The sequence below is a fragment of the Fusarium falciforme genome, chromosome 6 (genome assembly GCF_026873545.1).
Source record: "Fusarium falciforme chromosome 6, complete sequence".
NCBI lineage: Eukaryota > Fungi > Ascomycota > Sordariomycetes > Hypocreales > Nectriaceae > Fusarium > Fusarium falciforme.
Genome location: NC_070549.1, coordinates 3,598,868 through 3,618,667, shown reverse-complemented (window position 1 = coordinate 3,618,667; position 19,800 = coordinate 3,598,868). Strand labels below are relative to the sequence as shown.

At 52.7% G+C, this 19,800-nt stretch overlaps 10 protein-coding genes across 10 annotated transcripts; 3 read left to right on the top strand and 7 right to left on the bottom strand.

Annotated features, from left to right (window-relative positions):
- Window positions 1–466: 466 nt before the first annotated feature.
- On the bottom strand, window positions 467–1,695 carry NCS54_00868700 (PKS-ER domain-containing protein; the record flags this gene model as incomplete). The annotated part of the gene is made up of 3 exons (XM_053154062.1): window positions 467–703; window positions 758–1,325; window positions 1,394–1,695. The coding sequence occupies 3 exons, from the start codon at window positions 1,693–1,695 to the stop codon at window positions 467–469; spliced, it is 1,107 nt and encodes a 368-aa protein (XP_053010037.1).
- Window positions 1,696–2,436: 741 nt separating this feature from the next.
- NCS54_00868600 (Hypothetical protein) lies at window positions 2,437–3,463 on the top strand (the record flags this gene model as incomplete). The annotated part of the gene is made up of 3 exons (XM_053154061.1): window positions 2,437–2,692; window positions 2,769–3,288; window positions 3,349–3,463. The coding sequence occupies 3 exons, from the start codon at window positions 2,437–2,439 to the stop codon at window positions 3,461–3,463; spliced, it is 891 nt and encodes a 296-aa protein (XP_053010036.1).
- Window positions 3,464–4,044: 581 nt separating this feature from the next.
- NCS54_00868500 (Beta-lactamase domain-containing protein) lies at window positions 4,045–5,477 on the top strand (the record flags this gene model as incomplete). Its single annotated transcript, XM_053154060.1, has 4 exons — window positions 4,045–4,873; window positions 4,930–5,007; window positions 5,066–5,341; window positions 5,401–5,477. 4 exons carry the CDS (start codon window positions 4,045–4,047, stop codon window positions 5,475–5,477), a joined length of 1,260 nt encoding a protein of 419 aa, XP_053010035.1.
- Window positions 5,478–5,604: 127 nt separating this feature from the next.
- NCS54_00868400 (Hypothetical protein) lies at window positions 5,605–7,456 on the bottom strand (the record flags this gene model as incomplete). Its single annotated transcript, XM_053154059.1, has 5 exons — window positions 6,985–7,456; window positions 6,613–6,920; window positions 6,422–6,555; window positions 5,709–6,345; window positions 5,605–5,652 (listed from the first exon to the last, which is right to left on the bottom strand). The coding sequence occupies exons 1-5, from the start codon at window positions 7,244–7,246 to the stop codon at window positions 5,605–5,607; spliced, it is 1,389 nt and encodes a 462-aa protein (XP_053010034.1). The 5' UTR covers window positions 7,247–7,456.
- Window positions 7,457–8,379: 923 nt separating this feature from the next.
- On the bottom strand, window positions 8,380–10,290 carry NCS54_00868300 (Hypothetical protein; the record flags this gene model as incomplete). Its single annotated transcript, XM_053154058.1, has 6 exons — window positions 8,380–8,933; window positions 8,999–9,183; window positions 9,237–9,525; window positions 9,580–9,802; window positions 9,874–10,033; window positions 10,088–10,290. The coding sequence occupies 6 exons, from the start codon at window positions 10,288–10,290 to the stop codon at window positions 8,380–8,382; spliced, it is 1,614 nt and encodes a 537-aa protein (XP_053010033.1).
- A 775-nt stretch (window positions 10,291–11,065) lies between these two features.
- NCS54_00868200 (Mac domain-containing protein) lies at window positions 11,066–12,007 on the bottom strand (the record flags this gene model as incomplete). The annotated part of the gene is made up of 2 exons (XM_053154057.1): window positions 11,757–12,007; window positions 11,066–11,636 (listed from the first exon to the last, which is right to left on the bottom strand). Exons 1-2 carry the CDS (start codon window positions 11,915–11,917, stop codon window positions 11,066–11,068), a joined length of 732 nt encoding a protein of 243 aa, XP_053010032.1. The 5' UTR covers window positions 11,918–12,007.
- Window positions 12,008–12,570: 563 nt separating this feature from the next.
- NCS54_00868100 (DAO domain-containing protein) lies at window positions 12,571–13,999 on the bottom strand (the record flags this gene model as incomplete). The annotated part of the gene is made up of 2 exons (XM_053154056.1): window positions 12,571–13,760; window positions 13,822–13,999. 2 exons carry the CDS (start codon window positions 13,997–13,999, stop codon window positions 12,571–12,573), a joined length of 1,368 nt encoding a protein of 455 aa, XP_053010031.1.
- A 633-nt stretch (window positions 14,000–14,632) lies between these two features.
- On the bottom strand, window positions 14,633–15,674 carry NCS54_00868000 (Hypothetical protein; the record flags this gene model as incomplete). The annotated part of the gene is made up of 4 exons (XM_053154055.1): window positions 14,633–14,817; window positions 14,878–15,176; window positions 15,252–15,488; window positions 15,613–15,674. 4 exons carry the CDS (start codon window positions 15,672–15,674, stop codon window positions 14,633–14,635), a joined length of 783 nt encoding a protein of 260 aa, XP_053010030.1.
- Window positions 15,675–16,421: 747 nt separating this feature from the next.
- NCS54_00867900 (Hypothetical protein) lies at window positions 16,422–17,564 on the top strand (the record flags this gene model as incomplete). The annotated part of the gene is made up of 4 exons (XM_053154054.1): window positions 16,422–16,646; window positions 16,727–17,106; window positions 17,155–17,341; window positions 17,397–17,564. The coding sequence occupies 4 exons, from the start codon at window positions 16,422–16,424 to the stop codon at window positions 17,562–17,564; spliced, it is 960 nt and encodes a 319-aa protein (XP_053010029.1).
- Window positions 17,565–18,232: 668 nt separating this feature from the next.
- On the bottom strand, window positions 18,233–19,120 carry NCS54_00867800 (Hypothetical protein; the record flags this gene model as incomplete). Its single annotated transcript, XM_053154053.1, has 1 exon — window positions 18,233–19,120. The coding sequence occupies one exon, from the start codon at window positions 19,118–19,120 to the stop codon at window positions 18,233–18,235; it is 888 nt and encodes a 295-aa protein (XP_053010028.1).
- Window positions 19,121–19,800: the final 680 nt, after the last annotated feature.

Sequence of the window (19,800 nt, the reverse complement as noted above, 5' to 3'; positions counted from 1 at the left end):
TGTGAACCGGATGTGATGGGGCAGTTGACAGGCGCCACTTTGGGGTACAAGAGGAAGAGAGCCGAGATGCGAGACAGGCAGATAGATAGACTCTCTGTGGGTGTGTGTTTTGAATTGAATGAAAATTCCGTGGGATATCTCTCACAGCATAACCGATTTTATGTGTCTGAAAAAACAAAAAAAAATGAACAACCAATTTTTCCCAGGATCTGGTGCTCACATGTGCATTAACAACGTCATTTCAGAAAGTCAAGCACTGCAGCTTGATTTGCAAACATGGACTCTTAAGATTCACATACAATGGCATGGGGAAGAAAAGGGCGGGGAAAGTTCATCTTTTTACCGAATTATAATGAAGCCGAGAAGTCACAATAAATCATGGCCAGCTTTGTGGAAGCAACATCTATTCGCTTGTTGCTAGCTTAGAAATTCTTTTCTGTTGCTTGCATAACCCTATGGGGCGGAGCTAGTCCTGAACACCCTCAATCATGACCTTTAGTGTGCCCTCTTCTCTGGCCTTGACCTTCTGGAAGGCCTCCTCAGACTGCTCGAACTTGTACCGGTGGGTGATGAGCTTCTTGACGTCGATGGCACCACTGGCAACCAGGTCAACAGCTGTGGGATGGCAGCCTGTCTTGTACCGGATGGAGCCCTGGATCCTGAGTTCTCGCACGCAAGCGACGGCAATAGGGAACAAGACATTCTACAAACAAAGTCGGTCAGTGTTCTCTTTGGGTTATCGGGTAGTGATTCATACCTCGGTACCCATTCCTGCCTGGACAAAAGTGCCGCCCTTCTTTGTCAGATGGACTCCAGTCTGAATGCAGGATTCGGCGCCCGTCACCTCGAGCACCACTTCCGGGCCTTCACCCAAGTTGAACTTCTCCTTGATGACCTTGGCAAGGTGCTCGCTCCACTCCATACCGTCCTTGCCGGAAGGCTTGGGAGGTGGCATGAACACGTCCTCTTTCCGACCGCCACTGAACGAGGCAGCAAAGTCAAGTCTCGACTGGACGATATCAATGCCAATCACCCTCTTGCAGCCCCAGACGCGGCAGATAGCCTGGCAGAGGACGCCCATGGGGCCACAGCCAAAGACGACGACGGTCTGGTTGCCGCGAACGTCACCTGTACGGACCATCTGGACAGCTGAAGAGACGGGCTCCACAAGGGCTCCTTGCTCCATATCCATATGGTCGGGAATCGGGAAACAATAGTCGGCCGCAACCACATAGTACTTGGATAATGTGCCATCGTGGGGGGGCGTCGCGGCGAAGACTGTGTCGGGGCAGAGGTTATAGCCGCCACTTCGGCAGTAGTCGCAGCTGCAACAGGCCATGGTTATCCAACCGAGAACACAACACATACGGAGAGGCTGGCTTCGACTACTCACTGTCGGCAGGGCACTCCTGGCTCAATGGCGACGCGGTCGCCCACCTTGACGTTCTTGACAGCAGAGCCTACCTCGACAACAGTGCCCGAGGATTCGTGACCGAGAATGATCGGGTTTGTGAGGATGAAGTCACCAATGCGGCCGTGGTCCCAGTAGTGAACATCGCTACCGCAGATTCCAGTCTGAGCGATGCGGACGCGAACGTCCCATTCGTTGCGAAGCTTGGGGATGGGACGCTCTTCGATGATGGTGTCGTGAACCGCCCGAAGAACAAAGGCGGGGTTTCGCTCGGCTGAACCCATGGTAACGGAGAGTAGGTAAGGGGCAGAAATGCTATGTCGTCAACAAGATGAAGACGAGTGAATGCCCCAGACCGGCAAGACCAAGCAAGGCGTCCTTATACTATCGCAATGACTAGCCTAGCGTGTCCTACAAACAGCCGGTACTCCTCACAGTTATCCACGTGCATCTTGTTTTTTCTTATCTCGACTACTCTTTCAGACCTTCATGCATGTCCTGCTACACATCTGGTGGTCCCGTTCCTGCTCCGTCCATGGCAACGGTTCCATCATTGTCCTTCTCTGGAAGGCCACCCCCCCAACCTCCACCGCAGTACAGTACGGGATGTTGTGGGGTCCCCGCATGCTGCGCGACGAAATACCAGCTGTGGTTTAGCGCCCAGATCGGCTGGCATTCGGACCCATGATTGCAGATGCTCTGCACGTCTCAGCGCGGGTGGCGTTGGACAAGTTACAGAGGATGATGGATTGGTTTACCGTTTGTGGAAGCAAGGACCTCTTTCATTCTACTCAATCGGCGTAATAGTTGGGATTGTGCCCGGCCAAGCTGTCTGCCGGTTCCCTCTGGCCAACTCAATCAACCTAACTGGTGAATAGCAGTGAGGGGAACATCTGCAGCAGCCTCATCAAGCCATCGGCATGGATGTCTATTTATTGCATCCTCCTTGCTGCAATCCTGGCTTATCGCCCGTTCGCTTCGAAATCCCCGTTTGAACCTCCGTGTCTCTATCATCTCCAGTCATCATGTCCAACGGCGCGCTTACTCCCGAGGCCACCTTTGCCTCAAACAACTCGCCCGCAGCTCCTGACGGCTCAAGCATCTTCTCCCTCTTTTCTCTCAAGGGCAAGACGGCAATTGTCACCGGCGCAGCTGCAGGAATTGGCCTAGCAACTGCACAGGCATTCGCCGAAGCCGGCGCAAACGTCGCTCTGACGTACAGGTCCAATAAGAAGGCCCCCAAGTCGGCTGCCCAGATCGAGAAGGACTTTGGCGTCAAGTGTTAGTCTTACTGTTGAGTATCTGGCCAGCCCATGGCGATTGTCTTTGGCAGACTGACTCATTGATCTCTACATAGGCAAAGCATACCAGTTGGACGTTGACAATGAAGACCAAGTTGCCCGAGTCGTTGACCAGATAGTTGCCGAGTTCAATGGCCGCTTGGACATCTTTGTAGCCAATGCCGGAATCCCCTGGACCCAAGGGCCTGCTCTTGAGGGCCAAACCTCTCATTATCGAGACGTTGTCAAGACTGACTTGGACGGAACATACTATTCAGCGCTGGCGGCGGGAAAGCACTTCAAACGGCAACATCTCGAGGGTACTGATCTGAACGACAAAAAGCTGGGCCCTGATTACAACGGGGGCTCCTTCATTGCAACCGCCAGCATCAGCGGGCGAATCGTCAACATCCCCCAGATGCAGGCGGCTTACAACGCGGCCAAGGCTGGTGTTGCACACCTGTGCAAGTCTCTGTCGATTGAGTGGGTCAAGTTTGCGCGGGTGAACTCGGTCTCGCCCGGATACATCGCCACCGAGATCTCTAACTTCATTCCTGAGGAGACAAAGGTCATCTGGCGGTCAAAGATTCCGATGGGGTGAGTCGCCTTGAAGTCATTTACTGCCGGTTTACTTGTTGACACAAATTCTGTTCAAAGACGTGAGGCCACGGCGAATGAATTGAAGGGTGCATACCTGTACCTGGCGAGTAATGCCGCGACATACACGACGGGCCATGATCTTGTAGTTGATGGAGGTTACACCGTGTATTAGACAGAGCTGGGTCGTCTAGGTGGTGCGGCTAGAATGGGACAGGCGTCTCGGAATTCGAAGTTGGAAGGTGAGCCATAGAAATCAAGACCAAAGAGATGGCAATCAGAAAGTAAGCGCCAATGGCGTCTTGTTTTGTGTGCGTGCTAGGGGTGAATGCTTATCTGTCACTGCCTGTCAACTTAAGATGCGCCAGGGATCCAAGATCTAATCAAGAGTGAGATAGGGTTACTTTTAGCTTAAAGTCATGCCACAAGAGAAGGATGATATCCCAAGCACGCAGCATGCAAATTATGCCGTGCTCTGTCTAAATGACGGCCACAAAACATTCCGCAGACTGGTTAGCCCTTGTTATCAGACCTTCAGTTCCGGCTCATCACTTGTCACGCCAACTTGTCGCTAGGGTATACTCGAATTGGTAAATCACTACGCAGCATGTAAGCTGGCTGGCTAGCTTGTTGCTGGCGGCTCGCTTGAAGGTACCCGACTACTTGTCTATTAAAGGAAGTTTTTGGCCCGCTGGTCACGAACCGCCACCACTAGATCTATCTATACTCACTTCGCTCATGGTTTTAGCTAGAACTATGGCCAACATCATCCCCCCCGAAACAGCTTCCGCTCTGCGAGCCCGGATAGACCTCGAAACTTCAGGTCCAGATCCCAGCATCCCCGGCCTGGTGTACTGCGCCGTTAACCGAGATGGAGATGTAATATTCAGCCACGCGTCCGGGACCACCGCCCTGGGGGGGAAAATGCCCATGACCCTGGACACGACCTTCTGGCTTGCCTCGTTCACCAAGATGGCCACCGGCATTGCCTGCATGCAGTTGATTGAGCAGGGCCGCCTGCGGCTGGACGACTCGGATCTCATCGAGAGGCTCGCGCCCGAATTGCGAGACGTCCAGGTCCTCGAGGAGCAGCCCGACGGCACGATTACGCTGGTGCCCAAGAAGACCCCCATCACTCTCAAAATGCTTCTCACTCACACCTCAGGTTTTGGTTATGCCTTTAGTGTGCCCAAGCTCAGGGATTGGAGTCGGCCAATAGGCCTAGACGACTTCTCTGGCATAAAGTCCGACACACTTAACAGGCCGCTCGTCCACCAGCCGGGTACCACTTTCGAGTACGGAACTGGCGTGGATTGGGCTGGGGTTTTGGTCGAACGAATTACCGGACAATCGCTAGAGGACTATTTCCAGGAGCATATATTACGGCCGCTTGGTATCCAGACCATCTCATTCCGAGCTACTAATCACCTCAAGGGCCGGTTGGCGACTATGCATCATCGAGACCCCAGCGGAAAATTACACATTCGGGACCATCTATACCGAGCGCCTCTCGTGGAGCAGGATCCCGACAAGCTATTTTGCATGGGTGGAGCAGGGTGTTTTGGAGCCCCCATTGAGTACTGTGGTGAGTAGGATGCCGTGGAGAGGGCTGAGTAACTATTGACGAGCGTATGTACCCAGACTTGATCGCGACGCTTCTTAACAACGGCACGCATCCCAAGATTGGGGTCCAACTCCTCAAGCCGGACACAGTTGAACGTCTGTCTGCCGTTGGTCCGATCCCTCTGTCGAACCACACTGGCTGACACGCTATTAGTTATGTTCACGGACCAGATTCCAGAGCACCCTCGTCATGTGAACGAGTTTTGGGAAGCTGCCAAGCGTGATCTCACAAACCAGGGGCCCATCATGACTTACGAGGGCGATCCAACCGAGGGCTGGGGCCTAACGTTCTCCCTCAGCCACCAACCCAGTGCCACAGGAAGAGCCGCAGGCTCCGCCTCATGGGAGGGATTGGCAAATCTATTCTGGTTTGCCGACCGCAAGACCGGAGTGGGCTGTGTGATTGCGTCGCAGATCCTCCCTTATGGCGGTAAGTTTACAGGCCGGCGCTGGACAAGTGAACAAGAGTGGATATTGACTATCTGGTAGATACAACAGTTTTGCGGTGCTCGGAAGATGTTGAACGGGGAATTTACACGGCACTCAAAGAGTCAAAGTATGCATAGACGAAGATCTCTGGAATGGACTATTTGAGAACCTACATGTCTCTCCACTGGGAGTCTGCCAGGCATTTGATCTATGGGCTCGTGACACGACACAACTGATTCCCATATTCCGGTGTACTCGATCTCGTTATAGAATCAGGTAGTCGTGTTGTCGCTCGATGGCAGGGTTATGAGTCTAATTACTACTGCATTAGCGCCAACTTTGGATAGGGTTACATGGAGTGTACATACAAATGACATCCAAGGAACGTTTTTACGGTCGTGCTTTAGTTTCTGGGAGCGCGCCTCCCACACCGTGTTAAGAAGATCTTGGGGAACCCGGTTTCCCATCTCAGACCGACCCTTGATCTCAGCCAGTCGCAACATGATATAGTGTCGTGAATGCCGACCCAGGCAGTCGGCACCCGCCATAAACAGTGGCAGCACCATCAGCTCGAGGAGGCCACAGTCTCCCGGTATCTCGGATGTGGCATCCAAGATGGCCGTAACTGACTCCTGAATCTCTGCATCCTCGGCTGGCTGCATGGCATCAAGGAGGCGTAAACATCGTAGAAGGCAGGCGTGCCGGAAGGCTTCAGCTACAGATACCCAACGGGGGTCGTCGCTTGGGTAGGTGCACCGCGAACTGTTCCACGAGTATAGCTTCCGGATAATAGCCCGCACAGCGTGGTCGTGTTCTTCCCGGCCAACTTCCCACGCCGCAAAGGCCTTGGCTCGATCTAAGGCGTCGCCCATGAGAGCCATGACGTCCCTGGGGCAGCCATTGACCATCTCTAGCTTCTCATCGCTTAATGAAATAATGGTTTCTCGAACATCCTTGGGAAAGCACACCCGCTCCGGGTGAGCGAACGAGCGAACGATGTCAAGCCTACTGCCAAGTTAGCATATGACGACGTGTGGGAAAGCTCGGCATGAGCCATGGACGAGAGAGAAGCAGAACCTACCAGACGAGATTACCGAGGAAGAAGACCGATCGCGCATTGTCCTCTGTTAGCTCCTCGTGCCCTAATGATTGACAACAGATGGATACGGCCCCAGAAATGTGGACGCCGTTTTCCGAGATGCCAGATTCGCTAATCTGCGTGGCTCAACATCAGTCCCGCTTGCTTGTTGGTTCAACGTTGCCAAAACCTACATCGTGAAGTAGTAGGATCTGGATGGTGGCAAATATTGTATCCCTCTCGGTGGCACCTAGGGTTCCGGTGATGCCCTGTTTAATGGCATCAGCAAGGAATTGGATTGACTTTAATCTGTACTCTACGGCAACACTGTCACGCAGATACTTGTTGGACTTGACGTGGCCTAGATGGCTCGCAGAGAGCCCCAAGACGGCGTACAAGAGCCCGGCTTGCTCATACGCCAGAGGGAGGATAAAGGCCCGGTAGGGATTTGTAATGTCGTCTTGGTCCTGCTGGATTTGGTGCGGGCAGATTACGTTGTGATCTGGGTCGTTTCCTCGTTAGCCCATGGTGACGGCGGATCGATAACAGGAGCAGCAGAAGCTTACAGTGGGCCAGTAACACCTCAGTCTGGTCCTGGACCAGAGCCTCATCAATGACGGCAAGCAGAGGCTCTGGTAGAGGCTCGACCAAAAGACCTTCGGGGATGGGCCCGGTCAAGAAATCTCCCAGATCAATGTGCTCAAGAAGGGGGATATGGCTTGCGATGGATCCAGACCTAGCGTCGACAGATACAGGGCTGGCTGCATCTTCCGCGCCTTTGATTACATCTTCCGCTCCTGTGTTGGTGGGCGGAGGTAGAAGAGGCATCCAGAATGATTGTATGCTTGCATGGCCAAACGACTCTTCAGCAGGAGGCGTAATGGGATGGGGGGTGTTGGCTGGTGGAGACGTCTCATGGTCTCGTGCAGCCGCAGATGTTGAGGGTTTGTCGTTGGGTCTCTCAGACTCAGAAGCGTTACTTTTTCGCTTCTTGGGCCGAGATTGAGAGGATGAAGCCTCGGAAGCATCGTCGGTGGTTGGAGCCTGCCTGTCCTTCCATTTCCCTCTGCTTGCGAGACCGCAAAACCGGTATTTTTCTGGATAGCCTCCGCAGTCAAGGTCCATGGCAACGCAACGTCCACATGCAGGCCGAGTGCGGTCGCAGCGTCGCGACTTTGCGCGACAGGTTGCGCATGCCGGGCCTGTTCAATTTGTCAATCATCCAACGAGGATGGACGTCGCGAAGGGGGCGATTGCAAGTAACGTACCAGGGAGTCTTGTCCGAGGCATAGTGATCAATGCCTTACAATTGAGTGCTGATGGCCCAGTGCGGTTGTAGCTATGGTGGCCACATAGGCTGGTTGAGAAGAAGCCAAGGTTCTAGAGGTTCAGGACTAAGAATCCACCTCTAAAGCCGTCTTGAACAAAGGCTGATGCTGACGTTAGAGGAGCGCAAAGTGAAGGCAAGAAGAGGAAAATGCCCTGAGGACAGAGGCGACCCGGTCCATGTCCCTGCAACCCGCTGATAAGGGCCTAGAAAGCGGGGGAATCGCGTTTTGCCAGAAGAGGATTAAGCGCAGTGGGGAAATGGAGGAGGTCAGTGGCCGCGATACAAGAATCCCAGCACACGGCCCTCACACTCTAACAGCTTCAACCTCGTACCCACGTGATTACCCGACCTACCTTTTGCGACGCGAACCCGAGGATAAGACCTTAATCAGGGAGGGGGATTAGGGAGATCCCTATCTCCATAGTTTGATAATAAATAAATAAGGAGATGCTTTTTTTTTTTTCCTTTAATTCAGTATTAAATATCGCGTAATTGGTTGACAGTTACATTCTGCTCTTCCTACTAGTGGCACAGCTCCAGACAACACGACCGGGATACGATTCAAACCGCATTGAGTCCCACCAGGAGAATATCTCGGACTATATCATATTGACTCACGCCTTAACAGTCTTTACAACTTATGCGTGGTTTCGAGCTCGTTGCTCATGTTAAGCATCTCCCAATCGATCACAGGCCCCTCAAACTTGTCGCCAATCCAGTACCAGCAGCCGACAATGCACAAGAAGAGGCCAACCAGGATGGGCGCGGTGTAGTTCATCGACGCGACAGCCACGGGAAGACCTGGAGGAAAGCACACAAAGATGCCCATGACAGTGATCCACAATGGTGAAAAAACATTACAAATGTATCCGTAGCGGCCAAGATTCAGGGGTCTCTTGGGCAAAACCTTGGATCGTCCCTGCATGGCCACTACTGCTTGTGGGATTGCGTAACTGAGGTTGAGCAGCAGCACGGCAGTGGTGATGATCGAGTTGAAGGCAGTAGTGCTGGCCAGGTACAGTAGTCCGTAGATAGTTCCAAAACAGAGAGCAGCCACGGTTGTCCGAACAGGGAATCCAAGCGTTGGGTGGACTTGAGCAAAGTAATTAGGGTATGGCGTTCCCTTGTCTCGGGCAAAGGCCCAAGCTAGACGGCCGCAGGCGATCCACTGGGGAGGGAGGTTTGCTAGATCCGCCAGGTCAGCACTTCTGCGCCTTAAAGTCCTTGGATAATGGTAGACGGTCACTCACATGCGTAAATAATGATGAGATAGATGGTGAGCCCAACGGTAGCCGATCGGCTGCCAGTTGCCTGGTACAGTAGCTGCACCGCCGGCATACCCGCGTTCATGGTCAGATCCATGTCTTTCATGACAAGCATAAAGACGAGAATGATGGGGAAGGCCGTAGCCAGGCCAATCGCCATGGTCAGGCTCCTAGGAGACTGGTCAGCAGGATGGAGAGCAAAGCTACATTAGGATTCGCGCACATAATTTGTGGGAGTCTCACTCCCGGGCTTTTCATCTCTTCAGCAATGTGGATGGCCCCGTCGGTTCCAGTGAAACAGTACATTGAGTTGATGATGCCGAGGATCCAGGCTGGCCCAGGTGACCATCCACTGGTGCCAGGGGTGGCGCGGGTGAGGTAGTCGCCACTGTTCACATGGTCTTTCATGACGAGAATCGTGATGAGCCATGCGACAAAGCCCGTGATGGTCAGGTAGAGTGCCGAGGTGGTGATAATCGGCAACGATCGAGGAAAGACAAAGAGTGGAACAACTATCCACTGGGTTCAGTTTGACAGCAGGGGCCGACATGATGGCTCATACTTACCAGTGATGAGCAACACGGCAAGGTACACCAAATAGACGTGCCATTGCTCAGCCGTGTAGCTCGGGTTCACAAAGCTGACTAGGCCGAGGGTTGAGTTGGCAACCAGAGACAGTCCGGAACAGGTTCCGATCCACCATCCCAGGATGGACATCCAGCCGGTCGCAAAGGCACCGAATCGACGAGTTTTGCGTGGGGCGACGAGATAAACAAAGTGATATTGGCCCTGTAAACCGCCAGGTTAGGCTCCCATTCAGGCTGCTGCAACAGGAAGGGACAAGTTTTGAGGCTGCCTACACCGGAGGATGGAAAGGCTGATGCCAGCTCGGATAATCCAAGCGTAATGATCCACTGGACAAAGCAGGCAATGATGACACTAAAGAGCGCAAGCTGAGGCCCGCCATACTTTAGGTTCTGGCCAAAGTTGCTGAGTGCACCAACCCAGGAATTGGTGATACTATTTTCATGGTTAGTTAGTGGAAGGGCCAGAGTCTTGCTGAAAAGAACACACCCGAAACCAAGGCCCAATGAGGAAAGGAGGTTAAAGTTCCGTCTCATAACCGTTTCATGACCCTGAGCTCGCAGGATGGCATCGTCCAGACTTGTGCCCTTCAGATCTGTCATGCTGCCCTCTTGGACATCTTGAGCTGGAAGATGAGAGTTTGACGGCTTTCCGTCGGTCTTGCAAATACCGTCGCGCGCGGATTGCTCCATGTTCAGAGCTTGTCACGGCAAATAGATTGTGTAGATTTAAAGATTTCGAAGATTTCGAAGAGCAAATTCGAAATGTTGACTGTCAAGTAAGAGATAAAATCCTTTCAGGTGAAGCAGACAACGATGTCTTATGGTTTCGTAGGCAGTCACCTGCTATACCACCTTAAGGCCTTCGGACTGTTTCTTGGGCGGACCGGGCGGAACCCCTGTAGTGGAAGACCACGACCGCTCGGCGCGCCAAGCAGTAGTGCTTGACCTTTGGCCTGAGATAGGCAATGGCTCAACCTGGCTCGAGGACAAAGTTCAGGCCGTTGGCGGCCTCGGCGCAGAGATTGTGGTGTCAACAAGTCTGCAGCTGATCCAAACGCTGGGCATGTTGATCCCCCTCCATGGCGCAAGGCTACTTGGCCGTATCTTCCACCGCTGGCCGACCTTGCCGACCATTGCCCTTATCTCTCGCTTCCCCAGACTCGCTAAGCGCTCGTGCATTAGACTGTGGCGGGGAAGTGGGGGACAAAGCCGGTAAATGGGACGGGGCAAAAATGAGCGATACCTCTTTCGGCATCAAAGGTCTCTGAGGTGTGGGAGTTAGACAGACGTCCCGTCGACACATTCGGCCTCAAGATTGAGCTTTGGTATTCCTCGGGGGTGATGGATAAGGAGAAGATTGCAAGCAAGTTGTGCACAGCGGACAGAAATGATTGAGATAGGCTAATCTGCGTTATCTACACTGATCTAGTATCATCCAAGCTACACCGCATGAAGATCAAATGTTCTAGGCAGCTTGCTTGTCACCCCTGTACTCCGGATCCATTGTTGTTTCTATACGACGTATGACTCTGGCAGGGTTTCCCGCCACGAAATGATAAGGGGGCACGTCCTGTTGGCTGCTGTTAGCAACGATATGCGAAAGCGCTACGGGGACCAAGAAGAAGTGGTGGCGAACCTTGGTGACCACCGAGCCTGCTCCGACAGTGCTGCCTTTGCCAACCGTCACGCCCGCCAGAATGAGGACACTACCTCCAATCCAAACGTGGTCTTCAATATGGATCTCCTTGCCAGCCTCAGGGCCCTTGAGGCCGTTGCGGACTGCTGGATCAACAGGATGGATGGCACCGTAGAGGCAGACATTGGGGCCAAAAAGAACGTTATCACCAATGGTGATCAAGCAGGTATCCAAAACGAGCAGGTTGAAATTCAGGAATGTCCCCTTGCCAACCTTGAAATTGATCCCATGGTCGACCGAGATGGGCCCGTCAACGTGGGGATCTGTATCCTCAAAGAGCGCCTCATCCTCCTTAGGGTCGGGATTGACAGGTGGTAAAGGCCGGGTGTCCCCAACGATGCTGGGGTATCAACGTCAGTCCCTTGGCGTCAGGAGCGGATTGATGGATGATATGCAACCGAGCTAGTTCTCGGAGAAAGGGGATCTCGGAAGTAGATCCGAGCGAGATGCGGTTGCTTACTTTCTCCATAGCTCGACACGCCGGCGCTTAGGCTCGTGAGCTGCAGCATTGAAGGCTTCACACGCCTTCTTGCATCGAGTTCTGTTGGCCTGCAGGTCTTCATCCCATGCCCAGTACAGCTCTCCCCGGAGCATCTTCTGCCATTCCACAGACTGTGCCATGCTGCAGATACGGGAGGGTAACAACGAGCCAGAGCAAGGTTTCGGATATATCTGGGCCAAATGTATGCACAAATGATAGGAATTGAGTGACGAGGACTGTGAGCTGATGATACCGTACCAACCAGCGAATCTGTAGTCAGCTCTTTATTCCCCGAGGTCATGGATATCGGGACGCGCTCCTCCTATTTCCCGTTTGGGTAGATGATCCCGAAGCCCTGTATCACCAGAGGGGACATTTGGCGGTGAGGGGCTAGCCTTGGCACTGCAAGAGGAATCGAGTACCGCTTACGGCAAATCATTCCCTTGATGATGATTCATTGGCACAGCATCGTGTGGAGCCGCCTCATCAAACTACTGTCACTTTATCTCCGGAGTGCCGAAGGGCCCTCAATCCTTACCCCGCTTTTAGCGCTCAGTATAGGGGGTCCCAGGGAGTGTAACTGATACAGAAAGGACCTATGATAGTTAAGACTTCCTCCTTAGGTGGACGCGAGGCTACCACAACGCATCGTCGCTATCGAGAACTCTGATTGGCCCTAGAGCCTTGGTGTGATCAGGCATCGCTGAGTCCATGAGTGGAGTTGCGTGTCGATGTTCACCAGCCAATCATGGTAGTATCATTTGAATCCTAACTGACCACAGTACACTACCCCTTACAAACGTGCTTTGCCACTGGTGGAGCAAACCGAGTCCGCGTATCCCTGCACCCAGCCCTCTTCGATAGTCTCCTTGATGTCTTGGACGCGGTTTCCGGCTCCGGATCTTCCCAGCAAGTTATTGCCCCAGAATTCCTTGGCCGTCTCGGGCCTCCACCGCCACGTCTGCGCAATCCGAGGGTCAAGGCCGTCCTCCATGACATCGGCAATGAAGCCGCCGATTGAGGGCAGATGGGTGAAACCATGGCCCGAGTCACCGGCCGCCACCACGAGAGATGGGTGCCTCGGGTGCTTCGTGATGATGAAGGCGCGGTTAGGCGTGTCGGCACACCAGACGGTGGCGGTATGACTAAATGGCCTGTCTACCAGCTGGGGTAGGACCTCGCTGAGGAACTCGCGTATGCGGCGAGCCGAGGCAGCAGGGATCTGGTTTCGGGGGATTGGGATGGACTGGGGAAGACTCTTTGAGCTGTCGCCACCGTCAGAGTTCGGGAGAACCCAGTTGACGTAGCCAGGATGTTCATCGCAGATCTTGAGCTCGAGCTTGTCAACATCGGGCTCGATAAAGAATCCCTTCTCACTGTGGAATAGGACGGGAAGATCCTTGTATAGCTTTGCCTCCTCTGGGGACATCTTGATGTGAGCCACAGTCCAGGCCGTCGGGCGAAGTTGGTTCTCAAAGTCGATGATAGACGCGGCATGGGCACCGGCCGACAGGATGACTCTGTCGGCCCGATGCTCTAGACCATCTGCAGTACGGATACCGACAACGTCGTCGTTCTCCAAGAGCAAGCCCTTGACCAGGCCACGGGCATTTCCAGAAACCAACTTGACACCCAGACGAGAAGCTTCGTTGAATGCAGAAGTCATGGCCTTGCGGGCGTGTACCCAGCCCACATCCGACTTTTGGTGCCAGCCCTTCCAGCCGGGGAAATTTCCGGTCAGAACACCAGGGCGCATGGTATTGCGGAACTCCTCGGGGGAGCTGACCTCAGTGAATAGCTCTTTATGGTGTCGGATCTCTCGATCGTACGTGGTCTTGATGGCCTCGGGAGAGGACGCGGCGAGGATGTATCCAACGTTGTGGAAGAAAGGAGTAAAGACTGGATCGTGCTTCCAGCCCTGCCTGGCAGCGGCCAACAGTATTTCTGCCACAATTGCCTGGTCGTCGCCATCGGAGAATGAGCCTTTTGACCAAGGTTAGCCTTGATGCCATCTCTATTTGATTTTCACAGGCTAGTTCCTCACCGCCTTCCAACACTTTGTTTATGTCGTTGCCAGCCGAGATTGCTGAAGGGACAGGGAAGGGATCGTATACGGTCACATCTATGTAGCCACGACGAGCCAGGTGCAGAGCAGCTGAACAGCCCCAAGTGCCGGCTCCAACGACGATGATGCTGGAGTCTTTGGTGAGGTCGCATGGCATTTTGGATGACGATTGGAAGTGAGAGTTTTGATGAGAAACAAAAACAGGAGAGAAGGAAAAAAAGTCGGTTTCGCAAATTAGATCAACGGAAACCACAACAGCTGAAATGATGACTTGAGGAGAGAAACGCTTGTGGGGATGACCTGCGAAAATAAGAATGATGTCTATTTATTCCTCTGTCCTGTACCCGTCGCTTTAAGTTTTGTCGAGTGCGGGAGCAACTGCCAGATCGGGTAATACCCCTTCAATTTGGGGCTGGGATGAGGTTGTCCTTGTCTCTATCCTCAACCCATTTCGTATCGGCAAGTGGATACCTTGTCATCAACCTGGTGTGGCAGCAACTTGTGGTGATGATGGCAGAGTAGCATTCGGTTACCACGGCCCACTTGAATCTCTACCATGGAAGGAGCACCAGTGACTAAACCTGGATTCATAATCTTTACCACTTGTGCAATGGATCTACCAATAGATGATCCTCATCCCCAAGTTTTTTATTTATTTATTTATTTTTCTTTCCAGTGGAATACCATCAAGAATGTTTCTGTCATCACCTTACACTCGCATGAGTTGTTATTTCAATGATTAACTTCTCGTTTCTGGATACGCTAACAAACCACCCCACGATCCCAACTTCTAGTTGTAGAGTCCACCGTTGGCGGAGAGGACGGATCCAGTAGTCCATCGCGCATCATCTGTACAAAGGAAAGTAACCAGAGGAGCAATATCTTCCACCTCGGCGACCCTGGCAGCAGCGGGTGTTGATTCAATTAGAGGCTGCATGTCCTTCAAGAACTGCTCATCGGCCTCGAACCACTGGTCTGTGTTTGAATCATGTTAGGCCAATAATCCCCAAATCAAGTAGGATAGCATGGACTCACCAGTGGCAACAGGCCCGGGGTTGATACAGTTGACGGTAATGCCATGGGACTGACCTAACTCCTTCGCCCACACGCGCGCACAAGCCTCGTTAGCGGCCTTTGTAGCCGCGTAAACGGTCTGGCCACCCACTCCGAGCCTCGCGGCAGCCGAGGAAACGAAAACAACTCGACCCCCCTTGGGAAGGTGGGGAAGGACGCGCTGGGTCAGGAAGATGGGTCCGCGGACGTTGCAGTCAAAGTGCAGGTTGTAGAAATCGACAGTGGTATCCTTGAGGTCTGCTTCCAGCCCTTGAGCAGCGCTGAACAAGGTCCAGTGGTTAGCTTTTTCATCGCTTCATGTCCAAGTATGGGGGCTGGAAGAAACCATAGCTTACTTATGGACCAGGATCTCAATCTTGCCATTGGTGCTGAGCTTCAGGGCGGCATCAACAAGCTTCTGTAGATCATCAATGTTGCTGACATTCGCTTGGCATAGAACAGCCTTTGATCCGGCGGCTTCGATGTCCTTGACAACCTTCTCGGCTCGCTCACGGCTCTTGTCGGAAACGTAGTTGACAACAACGTTGGCGCCGCGTTGGCCGAGCAAAGTAGCGATACCCGCTCCAATGCCCCTGCCCCAAGGTTAGCTCTTTAAGCTGACACCGTCGTCGGATGTCATACTATGTGGAAATAGCAACGCAACGAGAGGTCTGAAGGACATGTATGTGCGACCAGGGGATCCGGGATGAGGCTTACCGAGAAGCACCGGTCACAATGGCGACCCTGCCGGAGAGATCGACACCCTTGAAGTTGGGCATGTTGATTACTGTGGTATTTGGCTTGGAAAGATGCGGTGACTTGGGTGATAGTGATGGCTGTGAGGCGGTGTAGCGATTGTAGAAACACAATACTGAAGGCATAGAATACGTGGTAGTTTATATTGATGTTTTCTACCTCATTTTACTACCCCAAATAGGAATTCGATCCCGCAATCTGTGATTCTCTCCCAAGCACATCTGGATCATAACAAAATGGGAGGAAACCGTTATCCTCCCGCTTGACAGGGAGGAGGAATCTCCCCCGCCCCACAGCGGCGATAATGACGCATGTAGTCGGCATGTTGCGCGTGAAAGATGTTGCTCAGTATTGGTAACATGTACAGCCAACGTTAGCGCCTCCAGTTTCCAGATTCTGCTTGGTTCGTTGCGGAGTAAGCTGTCGTCGCCGGATGAGCTTACCCAAGCATTGGCGTCCATGGACGAGGGCTTCTTTGTCCCTTTTGAGTAGTTGCTCGAACGAGTAGGCACGTGAACCGACAAAGGCCGCACACGTGAGGTTGTAGTGGATGTGTATCTATTGTGGCAATTGGGTGAGAGAAATCCCTCCTGAGAACAAGTAAGTGTATGGGCCAGTCGAGTACTTAAGACCATCGACATGTCCCTAGCCCAAGGATTCATCTGGTTATGTCTCGACAATCATCTTATCAATCGGCCAGCTTCTCCTTCATCTTTTGGTAATCGCCCTTCTACTCCTTCGTGCCACCGTCTCATAACACAATATCCATAATGACGGCCTCTAATGGACCCAACGGCATCAAAACTCCCGATTTTCCGCCCGGCGTCCAACGTCTCCCTGCCACCGCTCCCCCAGAGCATTTCATTGCGCTTTTGAAGCGCGACGGCGGCGTCATTGCTGAGAACTTTGTACCTCTTGAAGTCATTGACAAATGTAATGCCGACATCAAGCCAAAGCTCGATGCCGAGCAACGCTGGAATGGTGACTTCTTTCCCGTAAGTCAGCCGCTGTATTGGTTTTGAACGATCTGGCCTCGCTTGTTAGAACCTGTCCTCATTGATGTTGGCATCTCCAGAAAGAGACGAGGAAGTGCACCTCTTTGATTGCCAACAGCACGACCTACACGACTGAGCTGCTGATGCACCCTCTCTACCAAGCCATCTGCGACCACTTTCTCACCACTCGCAACTCGTTCTGGTGGGGCGACAAGTGGAAGGAGTCTGTATCCAAGCCTCAGGCTCACACCGGTGCTGCCATGTACATCGGCCCTGGGGCCAAGGCCCAGCCTCTTCACCGTGATGATTACCTCCATCACAATGTCCACACCGAGGTTCCCGCTCCGTGGGACGATGAGCGCGACAAGAACCGCGAAAGCGCCGTCGGTCTCTTTGTTGCTGGGACAAACACCAACAAGGCAAACGGCGCGACCCGCTTCATTCCAGGCTCTCACCTCTGGTAAGCTAGTCAATTTCGAGGCAACGGGGTTTAGTAACCATGGTGTAGGGGCAACTACGAGCGCAAGAGCCCCCCCGATGAGTCCAAAACTGTCCACGCCGAGCTGAATAAGGGTGATGCCTTCTTCATGTTCGCTTCCTGCTTCCACGGCGGCTCTGCAAACACCACCACCGATAGCTACCGTCTCGTTTACAGCACATTCGTCACTCGTGGGTGGTTGCGACAGGAAGACAACGTGAGTACACTGGTGTCTTCTCTTAGAGCTTTGCACCCTAACCTTGACTTATCAGATGTACCTTGCCATCCCTCGCGATGTGCTCATGAGGTATCCGCGCCACATCCAGCGCTTCATCGGATATTCATGCTCTGACCCTGGCTGCGGATTGGTTGACGATCTCGATCCGATGTATACTTTGTACCCTGAGGAGCTCAAGACTGCTGTGCCGACCGATTATTAGGCCAGTCGCCAAGCAAGGGAGACGATTTAAGAAATCTAACTCATCATGGTGATGATGCCTCTTTCATTTTGTGTTCTTGGCCGGGTTATTACCTCTGGTTCCATGAGCGGTAGGGAAATCTTGATGATTTGAATTGTACTAGGCCAATTTGTTTTTCGAGATATGTCACTACTCTCCTCTTATACTGTAGCCTAACAGAAAAATTGAACATCTTGGGAGTATTCATTCCACGTTTGTGCCTTTTCGATCTGTCAGTCTAGAAAAATGAACATGTCAGTTATTTTTCTTGGCCTGTTATACAATACCTGACCTAGAGTGCATAGAAGGCCGTGTGGCCTCGCCTACCGGGTCAAATTGCAGTTCCAAAATTACAAAAGGAAGGGACTTTGGTGTTCCTCGATACCAGGGTGGTTTAACTGCTTGCATTCCAGTTATTTGCTCTAGAATGGAAATGTGGGTTAGACGTGATTGAAATGCCTCTTGGCGAACCTAATGGTGCTTTTTGTTCTTCATCAGTTCCGTCTCCTTTTCTAGCATCAGACAACATTGTAGAGTTGTCACTCGTATTCATAAGAAACTTGATTGGAAGTTTGAGTATTTGAATTGACAGCCACCATCATTTATCTGCTCTGTGACATTCCCACTCTATCTATTCTACCCTACTGGGATCAGAACAGGGTCTGTCCGCCATCAATGACGATATCCGCCCCAGTGATGTAACGACCGGCGTTACTAGATAATAGCACAACGGCACCGCAGAGTTCATCTGGGTAACCCATGCGGCCCATCGGATTCCGCTCATTCCAAATATTCCGAGCCACCTCCAAGCCGGCTCCGTCGTTGAGGATGGTATCCATGTATCCGGGACTGATGCTGTTTACCCGGATTCCGTGAGTCGCCCATTCAGCAGCTAGAGACTTGGTCATGGCCAAGACAGCAGCTTTTGATGCATTGTACGCGGCCTGGGGCTGCGGATAATTGACCCGGTGTGCTGATATGGAGGCCACATGAACAATGTTTCCACCCTTTCCGGCCACAGCCATTGCGTTGACAACAGCCTGTGAACAGAGGAATGATCCAGTGGTGTTGATCTCAAAGACACGTCGCCACTCCTTTGCCGGTACCGCAGTTGCGTGGTCGCAGCTGGCCACACCGGCGAATGTCAGAAGGATATTGACACCTCCCAAGAGCTCAACAGTGCTGGCAACAGCTTTCTGCACATCCTCTGCGTCGGTCACGTCGACCCTGAGAAATTTGATTGTGCGAGTTGGAAACTCCGCTTGAAGGGCTTCAACCTTGACAAGAGATGATGGGGGATCGATGTCCCAGATCATTAGTCCCTGTAGCCCATGCTCTAGCAGGGCTCGGCCAGCAGCGAAGCCAAGGTCTCCAGCGCCGCCAGTAACTATAGCATTCCCCTGAACTTGGAATCTGGCTTGGGCGCGCAGGGCAGGTGGAATATCTGCAGGGATTGGAATCGGTCTAGTTAGGGGGGCTTCCCCTGTAGAGAGGGTCATAAGCGGAATGATGCGGGACGTCAACTCGGCGCGGTCCATGGTAGAGTCAAGAATAAAATAAAATAAAACAAAGGGTTTTAGATGTTACAACGATAGCAAGTGCTGGTTAGTAGAAATAATGAACCTTTCCCAGCTTTAAAACTTCTCAATATCTCGTCTCAGATGATGGACATGTGTCCGCGAGGCGTCGGTATGTGAACCGAACCTCTGAGATAATACCTGATTTGGCAGGTCGGTCCGCATACCGTTAGCGCCTTCCACACGCGTTTGGCACCTCGTGGAGAAATACCCAAAGTGGGCGAAACAAGAGCTTTGCTATTAACCGAGTCATTGGGTGGCTTGGCCTTAAGCAAATGAATGGATAACTTATGATCAGTCTTGCTGGTGCGTTATCTCAAGGCTGCAACTTCTGCCCCCTCTTTTTGCAAACTCGGCGTATTCTCTGACCCTCGCCAAACCGAGAACTCAACGTTCCCTTTTCTTTCCATGGAGCATGTATACGAGTCCCTGACTTGCCGAGCGCGCCATCTTCAGAGCAAAGCCCAAGACAATGCACGCAACAGCTGTCCCGGGTGGCGTTCCGTCATTGCGCTTGCAGGGCCGCCGGGATCTGGGAAATCGACGATTGCGGCCGAGGTTGTACAACGTTTAAACGCCCGGGGAGACAGTTGCCGAGCTGTTGTTGTACCTATGGACGGATTCCACTATCCTCGTAGCGC